Below are 15,072 nucleotides of genomic sequence, written 5' to 3'. Positions count from 1 at the left end.
TGTGTGTGTGTGTGTGTGTGTGTGTGTGTGTGTGTGTGTGTGTGTGTTTGTGTGTGTGTTGATTGGTGTATGAGTATGCACACTTATGTGGAGTCTAAGAAAGGGAGACAGATCCCCTTGAGCAGTTGTGAGCCGCTGGATGTGGGTGCTGGGAACTGGACTTGGGTCCCCTGTGAGAGCAAGAAGTACTCTTCGGGCTGGTGAGATGGCTCAGCGGTTAAGAGCACTGACTGCTCTCCTAGAGGTCATGAGTTCAAATCCCAGCAACCACATGGTGGCTCACAACCATCTGCAATGAGATCTGATGCCCTCATATGGGTGTCTGAAGACGGCTACAGTGTACTTACATATAATAAATAAATAAAAAAAAAACAATCTTTAAAAAAAAAAAAAAAAAAAAGAAGTACTCTTCAAAGCTGAGCCATCTTTCCAGTTCACAGCTTCCAGTTTAAGATGGCAGCCTGTCTTTTCTGCCTGAGGCCCTATTAAAGTGAGAGTAAAGAAACAAGTGAGCTGAGAAGAATGGTAGTACCCATCTAAACACACACCTGGGAGCCTGAGGCAGAAGGATCAAGAGTTTGAGGCCAAACCCCCCCCCCCATATACACCCTGTCTTAATCCGGGGGAAGCGGATAAGACAGTTAGAAAGAATACGGATTTTACATCTTTATACAGGTTGGGGAACTGGGGGACAACAGCTGACGTTTAGGTAGGCAAGTGAGAGAGCGCTTAGGCGGCTAGAGGTGGATGGTAGTTTCTGTAACAGTCTCTGTTTAAATGTGGAGATGTCTCTCCTCTGCTTATGAAGTCGGCCTTCCCTGGGTTGGGTTGGGTTTTTGCTTTTGCTTTTCTCAGGGGGGATTGATTTTAAAAAGTGAGTTTTAAGGGAAGTCTTGGTTTTTTGGTAGATAAAAGATCAGGAATTCAAATGCCTTCTGCTCAAATGTTTATGCCATGGAGGCATATTGGAACTCCTTCCAAGATAATCCTGAATGCTTTAGAAAGATAAAATAGATGCTAAAACCAGACTGGCATTAGGTAGCTATCCTAACCTCTAGCAACCCTGAAGACTAAAAGACACAAGTGCATACATATTACTGGAGTACACAGTGGCACTGATCTGTGGACCTATATGTCTGTATAAGGAGTTCCAGGACACCAAGGCCACACAGAGAAACCCTGTGTTAAAAATAAAAAAAAAGATAACTGTAGCAAACATTTTTGTCATGAATTCTTCAGCTTTTTGTTATGCATGGTGCATAGCTGGCATTCTATCACTTAGGATACAGCAGAGGCAGGAGGATTACTGTAAGTTTTGAATTCAGCAAAAATTACATAGCAAGAGCCTATATCCAAAATAAATAATCCTCAAGGTTTCTTAGTTATGCTTAGCAATGAGATGGCTACATGGCTAGAAGCCCATTAGCAGACTTGTAGTCCTGACTCTAGAATGTTAAGGAATCCAGGTCACTTGAAGGTATCAGTTTAATAGTGCAAGATACGTGACCAAAAACCATCTGAAACTTCAATTAATGTAGTTATTTAACCCTCTTAAATATCCAAAGTAAGTGCTAGTTCTGATTTTCATCCATGTTTCAGGCTTTTTAAGTAGGTTGTTGCAATAAAATTATTAAGCCAGGCATAGCAGGGCACGCCTGTAATCCCAGCACTTCAGAGACAGGAAGATCACCACAAGTTCAAAGCTAATCTTGTGTATAGATTGAGTTTCAAGCCAGCGGGGATTGTGCAGCAGACCGTCTCAGAAAGCTGTTTGAATCCTGGGTGTGGTGGCACAGACTTTTGTCCCAGCACTTAAGAGGCAGAGGCAAATGGATCTCTATGAGTTTGAGGCCAGCCTGGTCTACAGAGCTAGTTCCAGGACAATGAGAACTACATAGTGAGACCGTCTTCTAAAGGGGGGAGGGGAAGGGATAGGGTGATGTGGGAGGAGCTGGAGAGATGGCTCAGCAGTTAAGAACACTGTCTACTCTTTTAGAGGTCCTGAGTTCAATTCCCAGCAACTACATAGTGGCTCAACCATCTATAATGAGATCTGATGCCCTATTCTGTCATACAGGGATGCATGAAAATAGACCTCTCATATACAGAAAAATAAACATTTGACTTAACATTTAAAAGCATGTTAACTTGAGAACATCCCTGTGCTGTTCTCAGATTGCAGAGAAGGGGGCAAGACTTCTACCTCCACCTCCTTTGAGACTTGGTGAGATACTATGTTTTCGTTGTGGAATTTGTATATGCTTTATCAGAGAGTAATAGAACCTATAGTCTTAAAATATGTGCATTATTAGCGAGTAGATATTTAAATAACAAGGACCGGAGATGGTATTTAGAAAACTGATTCAAAGGCTCAGTGATACAGGTCTAGTGTGTGAGAGATCCTTGGTTTAGCCCCAGCACTGGAAAAAATTTCAAAAGTTCTTTGAGGGCCAGCAAGATGGTTCAGCAAGTAAAGATGCTTGCTGCCCAGCCTGACAACTTGAGTTCAGTCCCTTAGTCCCATGTGGTTGAAAGAGAGAGCCAACTACTGCAAGGTTGTCCTCAAACCCCCACAACAAGTGCTGTGGCACATGTGCGTGCATGATGAATAAATTAGTAAAAAGTAATGTTTGAAATTTCTGTGAGCTGGGTGTGTTGGCACACACCTGTCACTCTCAGCAGTGGAAGGTGGAAATGGGAAGATCGGGAGTTGGAGTAACTTTGATGGCAGCCTGGGCTGCCCGAGACCCTGTCTCAGGAATACAGACACAAGAGAAAAGATATCAGCACTTATGTGAATTCTTTATTTCTTTTTTTTTTCTTTTTTTTTTTTTTTTGGTTTTTCGAGACAGGGTTTCTCTGTGTAGCCCTGGCTGTCCTGGAACTCACTCTGTAGACCAGGCTGGCCTCGAACTCAGAAATCCGCCTGCCTCTGCCTCCCAAGTGCTGGGATTAAAGGCGTGCGCCACCACCACCCAGCGAATTCTTTATTTCTTTGCTAGTTTTTCAAGTATAGTTTTATAAGCTGTGAATGCGACAGTTTGAAATAACAAATTTAGTTTTGCTGTGTTTTTTAGTCAACACATGTAATAGAACAAGGAAAAGTTGGAGCAGCCAGGGACTGGGGTGGAGTTTAAACACAGTGTGCCCACAGTGCGGGCTTCTATCTCAGCACTAAGAGAAAAAGGCATGCAACCACAGAAGCCTTGGAATTCTCAGATATGCTCATAACTCAGAAATGCGGGTCTGTTCGTGCTGTGTGGTTGGTCTCCTGTGCAGTAGATGGCCCCTTGTTTGTCCTTGATGTTCTTGAATGACTTTGAGCCTCCAGTCTGAATGACGATGCACCTACATTACTCATCTAACTTTTGAACCTTATTAGGGAGTAAGAGTGCAAAAGTTCAGTCTGGAATATTTGGAAAGGGGTCTGCATATTCACGACACAATGCCGAAAGACTTTTTAAAAAGCTGATTCTAGACAAAATCTTGGACGAAGATTTATATATCAATGCCAATGACCAACCAGTTGCCTATGTGATGCTAGGAACAAAAGCCCACAGTGTGCTGAGTGGCCACTTGAAGGTAAGGTATTTAAACATGGATTTTACTATCTCACAGTGAATGTACCAAAATATATCATGACAAAGTTTGTTATTCTTCCTGAAGCTTTAGGTACCAAAATCACATATATATTTCCTCTGGAGCATATTAGGATTTTAATTAGAGAGAGATCTTGAAATTGTTCCCATTAATACAATATTTGTCAAAATGAATTTAATAGATATTCAAGCTACTAAATCTTCCTATATTTCATAAATAAGCATGTATGAGCTGGCAAGTGGGTACAGGCACCTGCTGCTAAGCTTCATGACTTAAGTTAAATCTCTGGGACCTACATTGAAAAAGGAGAGAGCAGACTCCTATAAATTGTTTTTTACAGATGCACCATGCCATGTATATATAAGTCCATGTGCATACAATAAAAGAGAAAGAATAATTAAATAAGTAAGCATTTATCAAGAGGTGATCTCATGTGCCAGGCCCTGGAAATAGAAAGTGGGAATGCACACCCTTGTTCTGGGAAAGAGATACAAAGGCAGGCAGTCCAGCTCAGTGGGTAAAGATAATTGCCATTCAAGCCTGGCAACCTGAATTGGATCCCCAGAACCCAGGTGGAAGGAAAGACCTAACTCCACAGAGTTGTTCTCTGACCTCTGTACCATGACACACATACATGCATGCTTATGTACACACACAAGGTATTAATCAATAGAATTTTAAAGTACTTTTTAAAAAATAAATTAAAAACAAACAGGCCCTTCCTTGGGTACAAGTTTGCCTCTGAACTCTCTGCTTATTGTTTTTCTTATCACTAAGGTGGACTTCATGGAAACAGAAAATTCAAGCAGTATTAAAAAACAAAGAGCTTTAGTGGCTAAAGTATCCCAGAGAGAAGAAGTAGTTAAGAAATGTCTTGGAGAACTTACAGAGGTCTGCAAATTGCTGGGGAAAGTCTTTGGTGTCCATTACTTCAATATTTTTAATACAGCCACACTCAAAAAGCTTGCAGGTAAGTACCTCTGGGCCTTGCTCTTCCAATTCAGGCTAGTGGCCAGTTCATCTTACGAAAGGACTCTGTGGTTTGTCTTTATTGTTTCTCAGACAAGATCTTTTAATTAATTTGTTGTTGTTGAGTCATGGTTTCTCCACATCACCCTGACTGGTCTATATCTCACTATGTAGAACAGCCTGGCCTTGAACTCACAGAGGTCTGCCTTCCTTTGCCTGTGCCTCCCAGGAATTGGGACTAAAGGCATGTACCACTATGACCTGATGAGACAGGGATTTATTTAGTTCAGAATGGCTGCAAACTAATCTTCGCGTCTCAAGCTTCCTGAGTGCTAGGCTTATAAACATGAGCTAAGGGACTTTGTAAGGCTTGGTCTATTTTCATTTTTGGTTTAATCTCTGGGTTGAAAACCCAGAGACACTATTTAAGCTCTTTCTTGAGGTAAAAATATATACAATTCAGATATATGCTATAATTTTAATTTTATGCCTTTCTGTAAAGCTGAATGTTAGGATGTGAATAATTGCCTTCTATAAAGCCAGATGTCAAGTATTTGTGCGATCTGCCTTCCGTCCTGATACTCAGCTATTTCCGTGCAAGTGCTTTGCAATGAGAAGCTAAACATGAAAGAAACTGGTTTAGGCTTCTTTGAATCTGGATCTATAACACTGCTGTGTCTTTAGTTAAGAAATATTTGCTGATCTGACTTATTTGCGTGGACTGAGATAACTTAACCTAGAATTTCAGTAGTAAGGTCTCTGGAAAATAAGTTGTAATTGCCTGCATGTTCCCTGCTGTTCCCTCTTCATGAACCTACATAACCATCGCCTCTCTCTGCACTCCCACCATGGCAGTCACCTTCTGGTCAGCTGCCCAGGCTTTGCTTTCCCTGTGTCATCACAGCAGCCCCAGCCTGGGATTTGGTTTGGGGTTTTGGTTTGACTTTATGGTACCATTGTACTGGGAATTTAACCCTGGGCCCCACATGTGCTGAGCACTGTCTCTCCTGCCAAGCTTTGGCCCACCTAACCGCTCTGTTCCAATACAAGTGCCTTCTCCATGACACCAGAAGATGTCAACAGAACATTGCACATCTCAAGGACAAAAATATAATATTGTTTTATCGGATCTAAGCATCTTTTTTAGGTCATCAAAGTATCAGTATCACTTGCAAGAAAACTATGAAATATGGTCATTTCTCAAAGACAATATTAATGCCAAATTTATTACCTATTACGTGGTCTCACCACCTGGCTACTTTTACATTTTTATGTTAATATGTCTTGTGTGTGTTTGGGGAGGGAGTGATGTGTACATCTGTGTAGAAACCAGAAGACAATCTAATATGTTGTTCTTCAAGCACCATCTACTTTTTTTCAACAAGGGTCGTTCACAAGGACCTTAGGCTAGATAACTTGCTAGGCTAACTGTCCAGAGAGCCCCAGGATCTCCCTGTCTTTATACCTGAGCCTCTGGGATTTAGGCACAGCTTTTACATTGGAGCTGGCAACCAGACTTTGATGCCTGTGTCTTGTAGCACTGTACTGACTGAGCCATCTCTTTGTCCCCAATCGTCTTTCTGAAGACATTCCATGTAGTTCAGCTCACTCTGTGATATGACCTGCATCTGCACTAAGTATGAATAGCTGTACTTACGGTCTCACATGCTCCGGCAGCAGTAGGTACAGGACAGCTGCGTCTGTCCAGCCATATGCATAAGCTACTTCCTGCTTTCAGAAGTGCAGTGTTTAAAACAGGGTGAAGCTGGGTGTGGTGTTGCACTCCTTTAATCTCAGCATGGGAGGCAGATACAAAGGCAGGCACATCTCTGAGTTGGAGGCCAGCATGGCCTGCAGAATGAATTCCAGGACAGCCAGGGCTCTGTTATACAGAGAAACTGTCTCAAAAAAAAAAAAAAAAAAATTAAAACAGTATGCAAATCAGAATCCATAAAAAATGGTGGGTTTTGTTGGCTATTAATGTAATTTCCTAACTGGCTTTCTGAATTCCAGGTGCGAGCATGGTGTGCTTTTAATTGTAATTTTTCTCAAGCCACTAAAGCTGCAGCAGCTCACTAGATACAATACAGATTCTGTCAGGGATCATAGGGCTACATCTGTTTTCTTCTTCTACTCTGTCTCCCGCTAGCCCTCTTGATGAACCTGGTCTATCCCACAGTCTAGTTCTTTCCTCTGAGCATAAGAATGAGGTGAAAATCACAGATTGGAAAGGATCTGAAATCTACCCTCTGCTCAAGGCAGAGACATAGGGATTAGCACCCCTTCACTCTCCAAAGCCAATGTTCTTGGCCTCAGGACAAATCCAAGCCTTGGTTTCTACCACTGCATCCAGCTTGCTCCATCCTTCTTCCTTCAGAGCCACTAAGCCCCTTTCTACTCTTTCCCAAACAGCAGCCGGCATGACCTTTAGGCCATGTGTTATCTCTGCTTCACCCTGCATGGGACTGACCAGAGGAGGACTCAGCCAGGGCCGGGCAGCAGCAGTGTAGTGTATCGTTTGAGATGGAGTGTGTGAGTCTGCAGTGCAGGAAAAAATCAGAGCTAGACATAGAATGTGAGTGTTGGTTACGAATACGGGGACATTCGTCTTGCAGCTAGACAAGCCTTGGCAGTGGGGACAGTGGGCAAGATCCGAGTGTGCTGAGAGTCTGAGCACACAGCACAGCTCCCACTCTCCGGCTCTCCGCAGGCACTTGGCTGTCTCCCTCCCACTACGTCGACATCTATGCCTTTGTTGCTGAAACTGGACAGTGGGTCCTGCCTCCTGGCCTGTGTGCTGGCCGCATTTCCAGTCTAACTTTACCCTTTAGAAAACTCCCCATAGGCCTGATGCCCAGCGATAGTTGGCTCTCAACAAACATGAGCTAAATGAGTGGATGCACATGAATTCAGTGGTTTTTCTACGAGTGGTAATTTAAATTCTTAATTTTATGTCCACACGCAGAGTCTTTATCTTCTGATCCTGAGGTTTTGCTTCAGATTGATGGTGTTACTGAAGACAAGCTGGAAAAATACGGTGCAGAAGTGATTCCAGTATTACAGAAGTACTCAGAGTGGACATTGCCAGGTTCAGTATCCTTCCAACCTGTTCACCTTACATCACAGTGTCAGCCGCCTCTCAGACTGTGTTACTGTTCAGCAGTGCAGGCCACTGAGTTGGAGCTGGGTAGTTAATGCATCCTACTCCTGTTACACTGAAGTTCAACCACGAAGAACAGTCCCTGTGGTGCAGGGAGCCAGTCATTAAACCTGCTAATGGAGGACAGGTGGGAACCTCTGTGCCCACGGCCTACACATTGTTGTTTTGGTAAAGCAAGTAAGTGGCCGAGGAGTCATGAGCCCTGGAACCCATTCCAGATCTACTGTCACCTCATTGTGATCCTGCAGGACACCGGCAACCTCGGTGTGCTTCAGTGTCCTTATCTAAGGAAGGGACATGTCCTCTAACAAGCTTGTCTAAGATGACATGGAATAGTTGGGCTTAAGTGCTTTAGGAAAATGAACATGTCACTGGAACGCTCTTGTCAGTGGAAGAGTCTGACTTTTTAAGGACATCAAAGCAGGGGTTTCTCAAAGGCTGCATTAGGTCTGTCCTGTGATGCCTCGTCACAAGCCCTGTCACTGATATAGAAGTCACTGAATGAGGGAAACTAAAAAAAAAGGAGTATTTTGCTGTAGGGGATAAAGGGGCAAAGTGTGCTGTCCACTTACACGCCAGCATTAAGTTATCATCCCCAGCGGACCTGCTGTCTTAGTCAGGTTTCTATTGCTGTGATTAATACCATGATCAAAAGCAGCTTGGGGAGCAGAGGGTTTGTTTTTGTTTGGCTTGTATATCCTGAGCCATAGCCCATTGAAGCAAGACAGGTCAGGAACTGAAGCAGAAGCAGGGGCTGTGAAGGAGCACTGCTCACTGTCTTGTTCCCTCTCTTGGCTTGCTCAGCTGTGCCTCCATTTACCCCAGAACCTCCTCAAGGACAGCATGGCCAGAGGTGGGCCGTGCCCCTCCTCATCATCAGTCAAGAAAATTCAAGTCAGGCAGTGGTGGTGCACACCTTTAGTCTCAGCACTCAGGAGGCAGAGGCAGGCGGATTTCTGAGTATTTCTGAGTTAGAGGCCAGCCTGGTCTACAGAGCGAGTTCCAGGACAGCCAGGGCTATACAGAGAAACCTTGTCTCAAAAAACCACAAAAGAGAAGAAAATGCCCGGCATCACTTTCAGGCCAGTCAGACGGGAGAACTCTCTCAGTTGAGGTTCCTTCTTCTCCGGTAACTCTAGGCTACATCAAGTTGGCAAAAAAAACTAACTGGCACACCAGCCAAATTGTTTCAAGCTGGGTTAGAAGAATCTTCTCAGGGGTAACAGAAGTGGTGAGCACGGTAAAAATGAGTGTGAGTGTGTATCCCAAGTCTCCATAGCATTTTCTTTTATTTTTTTTGGGCAGTGGGGTCATTTGGTTTGGTTTGGTTTTTTGAGACAGAGTTTCTCTGTGTAGCCCTGTATATCCTAGAACTCACTCTGTAAAACAGGCTTGCCTTGAACTCAGATTCCAGAGACTCCCCTGCCTCTGCTTCCAGAATGCTAGGATTAGAGTCGTGTACCACCCCACACCACAGCTCACAGCATGTTTTTTGTTTGTTTGTTTGTTTGTTTGTTTAAGATTTATTTATTTATTTAATGTATACTGTAGCTGTCTTCAGACACACCAGAAGAGGACGTCAGATCCCATTACAGATGGTTGCGAGCCACCATGTGGTTGCTGGGACTTGAACTCAGGACCTTTGAAAGAGCAGTCACGCCGGGCAGTGGTGGCGCACGCCTTTAATCCCAGCACTTGGGAGGCAGAGGCAGGCGGATTTCAGAGTTCAAGGCCAGCCTGGTCTACAGAGTGAGTTCCAGGACAGCCAGGACTACACAGAGAAACCCTGTCTCGAAAAACCAAAGAAAAAGAAAAACCAAAGTGCTAAGAAATAAGGCTTCCATAAATTCCTTTATATAGTAATTATTCCAATAAAAGGCATCTCTGAGTATATTTGTCTTGGTAGGAAATTATATTTGGTTCATATGATAACTAATTTGGAAGGGGATTTAGCTGAGTTAAGACAAGACTGTTAAGGGAAGCAGTCAGAAGCAAGGTAGGCATTGTATATTGAGCTCAAGCTTTGCCTAGCGGGAGCTTGACTTTTGACCTAGGCGTGATGGAGCGCACCTTTAATCCCAGCACTCAGGAGGCAGAGGCAGCTGGAGGCCAGCCTGGTCTGCAAAATGAAATTCTGTCTCCAAAAAATAGAGTGAGAGTGAGCACACTCCTCCCGAGTAGCTTTTCAGCCTCTCCTCACACCACCTGTTTCCAGGTTAGGAGAGTGAGGCACAGCAGGACAGAAGAGCTGTGCCCATGCCCTCCTGCCAAACTAGACAGGAAGTGGAGTATGTACCACTGTGTGACCTTAGGCAGATGCATCTTTGTGGGCACCTTAGATACAAATACTGATGGAAATCATGTTCTCCCTTGCAAGTGGATGTTTTCAGTCAGGCCAAGTTCCTGCTTGATATGCCAAGTGTTCATAACAGTTATGCAAAGAAATGGCTTTTGTCTTTGAGGAGTAAAATACAGTACTGAATTTTCTGGTGTGTTTATTAAGAGACTATTGGTTAAAGATGAAGGAGAACAGAATTTGTTGCCTTTTTTTATATTGGACTTATTTTCTCAGCATGTTTAAAATGATAAATAAAATCGGCTAACACAGCAGCCTTTACTTCAATTCACAAGGATTAGCTGCACAATGTAAAATAACATAGGCCTCATGGAATAGAGTGTGAACTAAACCTAACATCTCCAGTTGAGTTAAAAATTATCACAAAAAAATTTTAAGCGATGAATTTTGATTTTCTTTCATTAAATATAAATTGCCATTGAACACACTTGAGCTTTTCAAAATAAAAATGTTTAATTCCTGCTGAGGTGTTGAATCTATACAGCAGGAAAGCTGCTAGTATTGTGCTCCAAACATAGAGTCACCTGTAAATATCTGCATTTTCTGTTTGTAGCTGAGGACGGCTCTGGCAGCAGAGGCTCTGGAAGGTGCACCCCGGAGGGGACCGATGAGGAGGAAGCGCCTGTATCTTCTCACTACTTTGCAAATCAAACGAGAAATGAAAGAAAGAGGAAGAAAATGTCAGTCTCTCAAAAGCCCAAGAGGAGAAGAACTAGTTACAGTGGCTCCAGAGCAAAGGGGTATGGTCTTTATGTCTTTGCAGCATTGGGTGAAGGGGGAAATGGCAGGGTGCACATAACTGCTCTAACAGTTGTTAGTTAATAGACTGATGGTTAACCCCTAAGCCAAAATAAAAACATGACTTCAGATTTTTAAGTAATCTAATTCTCAAAAATTTCTCAAACTTTGACCTTACCTTGGAATTTTTGTTTCTTTTGAGGTAATTATTCTTCTTAAAGTTATTTTTCCACCAAAAAACTCTGAGTAAATCACACAGCAGTGTCCTTCAGGCTTTTGGTAGTCTGCAGGTGTTTGCGACACTGCCTCTGCTGCAGGATTCTGTCGGTCTCCTCTATCACAGTCTGGCCTTGAACTAGTTTAAAGCCAAGATTGACCCTGACTTTATACTCTTCCTGCGTCTACCTCCCACTTCTGACATTACACGGGCCCTCACACCTGGTTTATGCAAAGATGAGATCCAGCCCACAGCTTCCTACAAGGTAACTGAGCCCTGCTAGCCCAGCTCCATCCCTGCCCTCCCTGCCACCATTAATGCCCTGGAGACTGGGCCTCCTAGACTTGGCAGGATAGCTGAGAGGAGACCACTTGGGGAAATCCAAAAACTAGGCAAGCCAAGTTTCTTTGGGGGCTGTGTAAGTGGTTTCTGTCTTCTCTTCCCTTTGCTTGGCTTTGGGCTGCAACATGTCTGCACAGGAGAAGCAAAGGTAGAATGGCCAGGTCTTGGCAGCAGACTTGTTTTCTACCATTGGACTGTGTCCAAGAGTCCCTCCCCCCTGCTAGATGCCCATCATCGCCCCTGCCTTCAATCCAGAGATGGTGGTCCACGGAGAATTGCTTAGAGCAGGGGAAACAACGCTGCATGGCTGTTACGAGCCGTTGTTTGCTTTTGCAGTTTTTCTACCCTTTCTCCTTCTGAGTGAGAAAAACAAGATTGAGTGGGGGAAGAGAAAGGCAGACAATGTCACCAATTGTCATTTCTTGTTAAATCCATAAACAGACTTCTTACATGTGCTAACCTTCTTCCAGAGTACAGAATTAAAGACATTTGTAAATGGTGGTGGTTTTACTTTGTGGTTTTGAGTGCGCAAGTGACCATCAGATACTCTTCAGTGAGGACATTTTCTCATTTCCTTCATTTATTCCTCTCCCTTGGGAAACATTCGTTTCCTTACTTGCTCACAGAGCATGAGATCTTAAAAAGTTTCTGGTCCAACCCCCTTGGGTTTAGGATGGGGAAACTGGCCTGGCCTGTGTGGGAGGGAAGGGCTTGCTTGAGGCTAGTCTCGCCCAGTCGTTTCAGAGGTGGGATTGGACACTGGCCTGGCCTGACTGGCTCAGAGCACTTTCACTTCTGCGAGTCTGTGGACACTCCTTGAAAACATGGGCGATCTGACATCTGGCTCTTGTTGGAAGAGGAGAGACCAGCATTGTTCATTGCTGCTGACTCCTTTATTTAATTTTCACAGCTTTGTTTGTGAGAAAGGACCTCTTTGCTGTGTCGCCTGGAATCTGATTTAATAAGGAGTAAAACTCATATTTGTACCAGGCATAAAGGTTTACTCTAGCACTTGGGAGGTAGGAGGTAGGAAGACCAGAGTGCAAGGTAATCTGTGGTTACATACTGAGTTCAGTGCCATGCATGGTTACGTGTGCCTTAGTCTTAGCAGTTGAGAGGCACACAAATCTCTGAGTTTGAGATCAGCCAGGCCTACACAGAGAAACCCTGTCTCAACAAAAGTAAGCAAATACATAAATACATATATACATACACACACACATGCACACACACACTCAAAACCCAGTCTGTGCCATATGAGACCTTGTCTCAGAAAACAAAACCAACATCCTAGTGCCCCACAGCCAGCTGGGCTTCCATGCCAGGTGTAGTCTGTGTTTAAGAAGGGGTTCTCTGCTGCCCGCCAGTTTGGTAACTCTTCTCCCTCAGCAGCTTTGCATCTGCTCTGGTCCCCTGGGTTTCACAGCCCACCCTGAGGGGTTTCCAGCCCTCGGGCTGCTCACCTGTACAATGAGAGAATACTTGGTGCTCCTTGCCAGAGCCCTTCACCCCTGACAGACCACTGGGGCTCACATCTCCAGAAAGCCACACAATGAGCCAGGTGTGTTCTGGGCTTTCTGAGTGGGAGGAAAATGGATGAGCCGTTGAAATGGAGGCTGCTCTTGGCAGCCTCATTCTGTAAGTCAACATAAACAGCAGGCTTTTGCTCGCTCGGGGCTTCGTTTCTCAGCAGGAAATAAGCAGAGGAAAACTTGAGGCTGCTTCTCTCCCAGATCTGCAGTGAAATTGCCTTCCCTCCAGCTAGAGGTGTAAAATGTTAAAAACCTCTTTACCTAGCTCCAGCAGCATGCCCTGGGATGCCACTAACTGTCCTAGATTATACAGCTGGTGGTGCACCTCAGTGGGTTTGCAGAGCTCTGAAATGGCTGCCCTGTCACCGTAAACCAGCTTACAGGATGGTTTACTTTTTGTTTTATTAAGGATAAGAAAATTGCTATCCTCAGGTCAGCAAAGAAATGATATGCTCAACTCAGCTCAGGCTCTGGCAGGGCCCTCTTCCCTCTTTGCATGAGGCAGCAGAGCAGAGAGGGCAAGTTGGCAGTTCTTTGGGTATTGGGGGGAGGGGTGGGCTACGTGGCCCTGACACATGCCAGACCACTGTATGAGGCCACTTGGTCCTCCCTGAGGAGCCACATGTGCAGCCTTCCTAGGACTCTAGGACTCCTGTGGCTAAGATGAGGCCACCCAGAAGCTCTGCCCCATCTCCACTATCCACAAAGCTGCCTTGCTCAGATCTGTGTCAGTGCAGTAATTCTAGGGTATCTCATGGCCAGAGATTTGGGGTCTTTAAGAGATGTCTTCACTTCCTGTTTGTTAGGCCCAGAGGATTCTGACTGTAGGCCGTGGAGATGTGGCTGGAGAAGGAGAGTTTGTGGGTTGGTCACAGGCCACAGAATTGAGATACTTTAGGAAGAAATTCATGGCAGACTTGTGTGGTAGGGTAGGGAAGCTTACTCTCTCATGGGTTTCCAGACAGAAAATACAGACAAACATAAGACCAAAGAAAATCATGTTTGTTCTCCTGACAAGTTAACAGACAGAAGACCATTAACTTTGTCTCATTTAGTTAGCATTTTAATTTTCTTTTCTTTGCCACATTTTAGGGGCTCTACTACATGCAGAAAAACGTCTTCTAAAAGTAAATTCTCCAGTGTAACTGGATCCAGCTCGGCCTCATGTGCTTCTGAAGCAACACCAGCCGCCAGTATAAAACTGGGGATTATGGCTCCTCCAAAACCTGTAAATAGACCGTTCCTCAGGCCTTCATATGCCTTCTCCTAACAACAGTTCTTCTGTGCCCATACATCATTCGTCGGCATCTGACCATCTGTGAATAGAAAGCTGTTAGTCTTGTTACAGCATTTGAAGTTTTCACTTCTATCTATTAATATTTAAATGTATCTCATGTGATAGTTCTTATTTTTAAATAAACATTTTCTTTGCTGCTACTGCAAATGTAGTAGCCATTGTTTCTCAGGGCATCTGTAACAATTGTAACAATGGCTGAATCATCCACCCCAGAGAAATTTTGATTGTAACATGGCCAGCTGAAGCCAAAAGAAAAGGCAGCGTGGGACATTGTGAAACTGTAGAACTTCTTGTGTGATACAGCCTCGACAAAAACCAACGGACAAATGACAGAGAAAACAGAAAATATATTACAGAGTAATTCCTATAATATACAAAGAGTACCTATAAACCATTAAGAAAAAGTCAGCACGGGAAACACCAGAACAAAGGCTTTGAATAGCCTACTCTCCACAGAAGAAATTCCAGTGGCCCCAAATATATGAAAAATACTCCATCTCCCTAATTAAAAGTATAAATTAAAACATGAGGTGCTCTTCTTCTGCCTGTCAAATTGTCAACACTAGGGCTGGGTGCAGTGTCACAGTGCATACATAGTCCCCATGTCTCCAGAGGCTGATCCAGAAAGATCACCTGAACCTGGGAGTTCAAGGCCAATCTGGGCAATGGAGACACATTCTCTTTTTACAGGAAGGAAGGAAGAAAGGAAGGAAAAAGGATAGACAACAGAAAAAAAAACCTACCTAGTCTATGCTGAATGGACTATGCCAAATAGACTATGCTCACAAGAATGTATTAAATCTTGATATATTTCCTGGTTTGCCCTTTATCTAATGCCCAAATCCTTGACCTCACTCAGGA

At 44.0% G+C, this 15,072-nt stretch overlaps 1 protein-coding gene across 2 annotated transcripts in view; it reads left to right on the top strand.

The window, feature by feature from the left end:
• Positions 1 to 14,740, top strand: part of Blm (BLM RecQ like helicase) — a 91,771-nt gene extending 77,031 nt beyond the window's left edge. Inside the window, exons 18-22 of one of the 2 annotated variants that reach the window (XM_028754817.1) lie at positions 3,545 to 3,582; positions 4,378 to 4,570; positions 7,535 to 7,657; positions 10,639 to 10,825; positions 14,007 to 14,740. In XM_028754817.1, coding sequence (XP_028610650.1) covers positions 3,545 to 3,582; positions 4,378 to 4,570; positions 7,535 to 7,657; positions 10,639 to 10,825; positions 14,007 to 14,184 — 719 coding nt within the window. In that variant the 3' untranslated portion in view covers positions 14,185 to 14,740. Of the gene's footprint in view, positions 1 to 3,382; positions 3,583 to 4,377; positions 4,571 to 7,534; positions 7,658 to 10,638; positions 10,826 to 14,006 lie in introns of both variants that reach the window. The other variant, XM_028754815.1, reaches the window with a different exon arrangement.
• The last annotated feature ends 332 nt before the right edge of the window (positions 14,741 to 15,072 follow it).

This window comes from Grammomys surdaster, unplaced genomic scaffold (assembly GCF_004785775.1).
Source record: "Grammomys surdaster isolate TR1022 unplaced genomic scaffold, NIH_TR_1.0 126036, whole genome shotgun sequence".
Classification (NCBI taxonomy): domain Eukaryota; kingdom Metazoa; phylum Chordata; class Mammalia; order Rodentia; family Muridae; genus Grammomys; species Grammomys surdaster.
The sequence above is the reverse complement of the archived record's forward strand: the minus strand, read 5'-3'. Positions and strand labels throughout refer to the sequence as shown.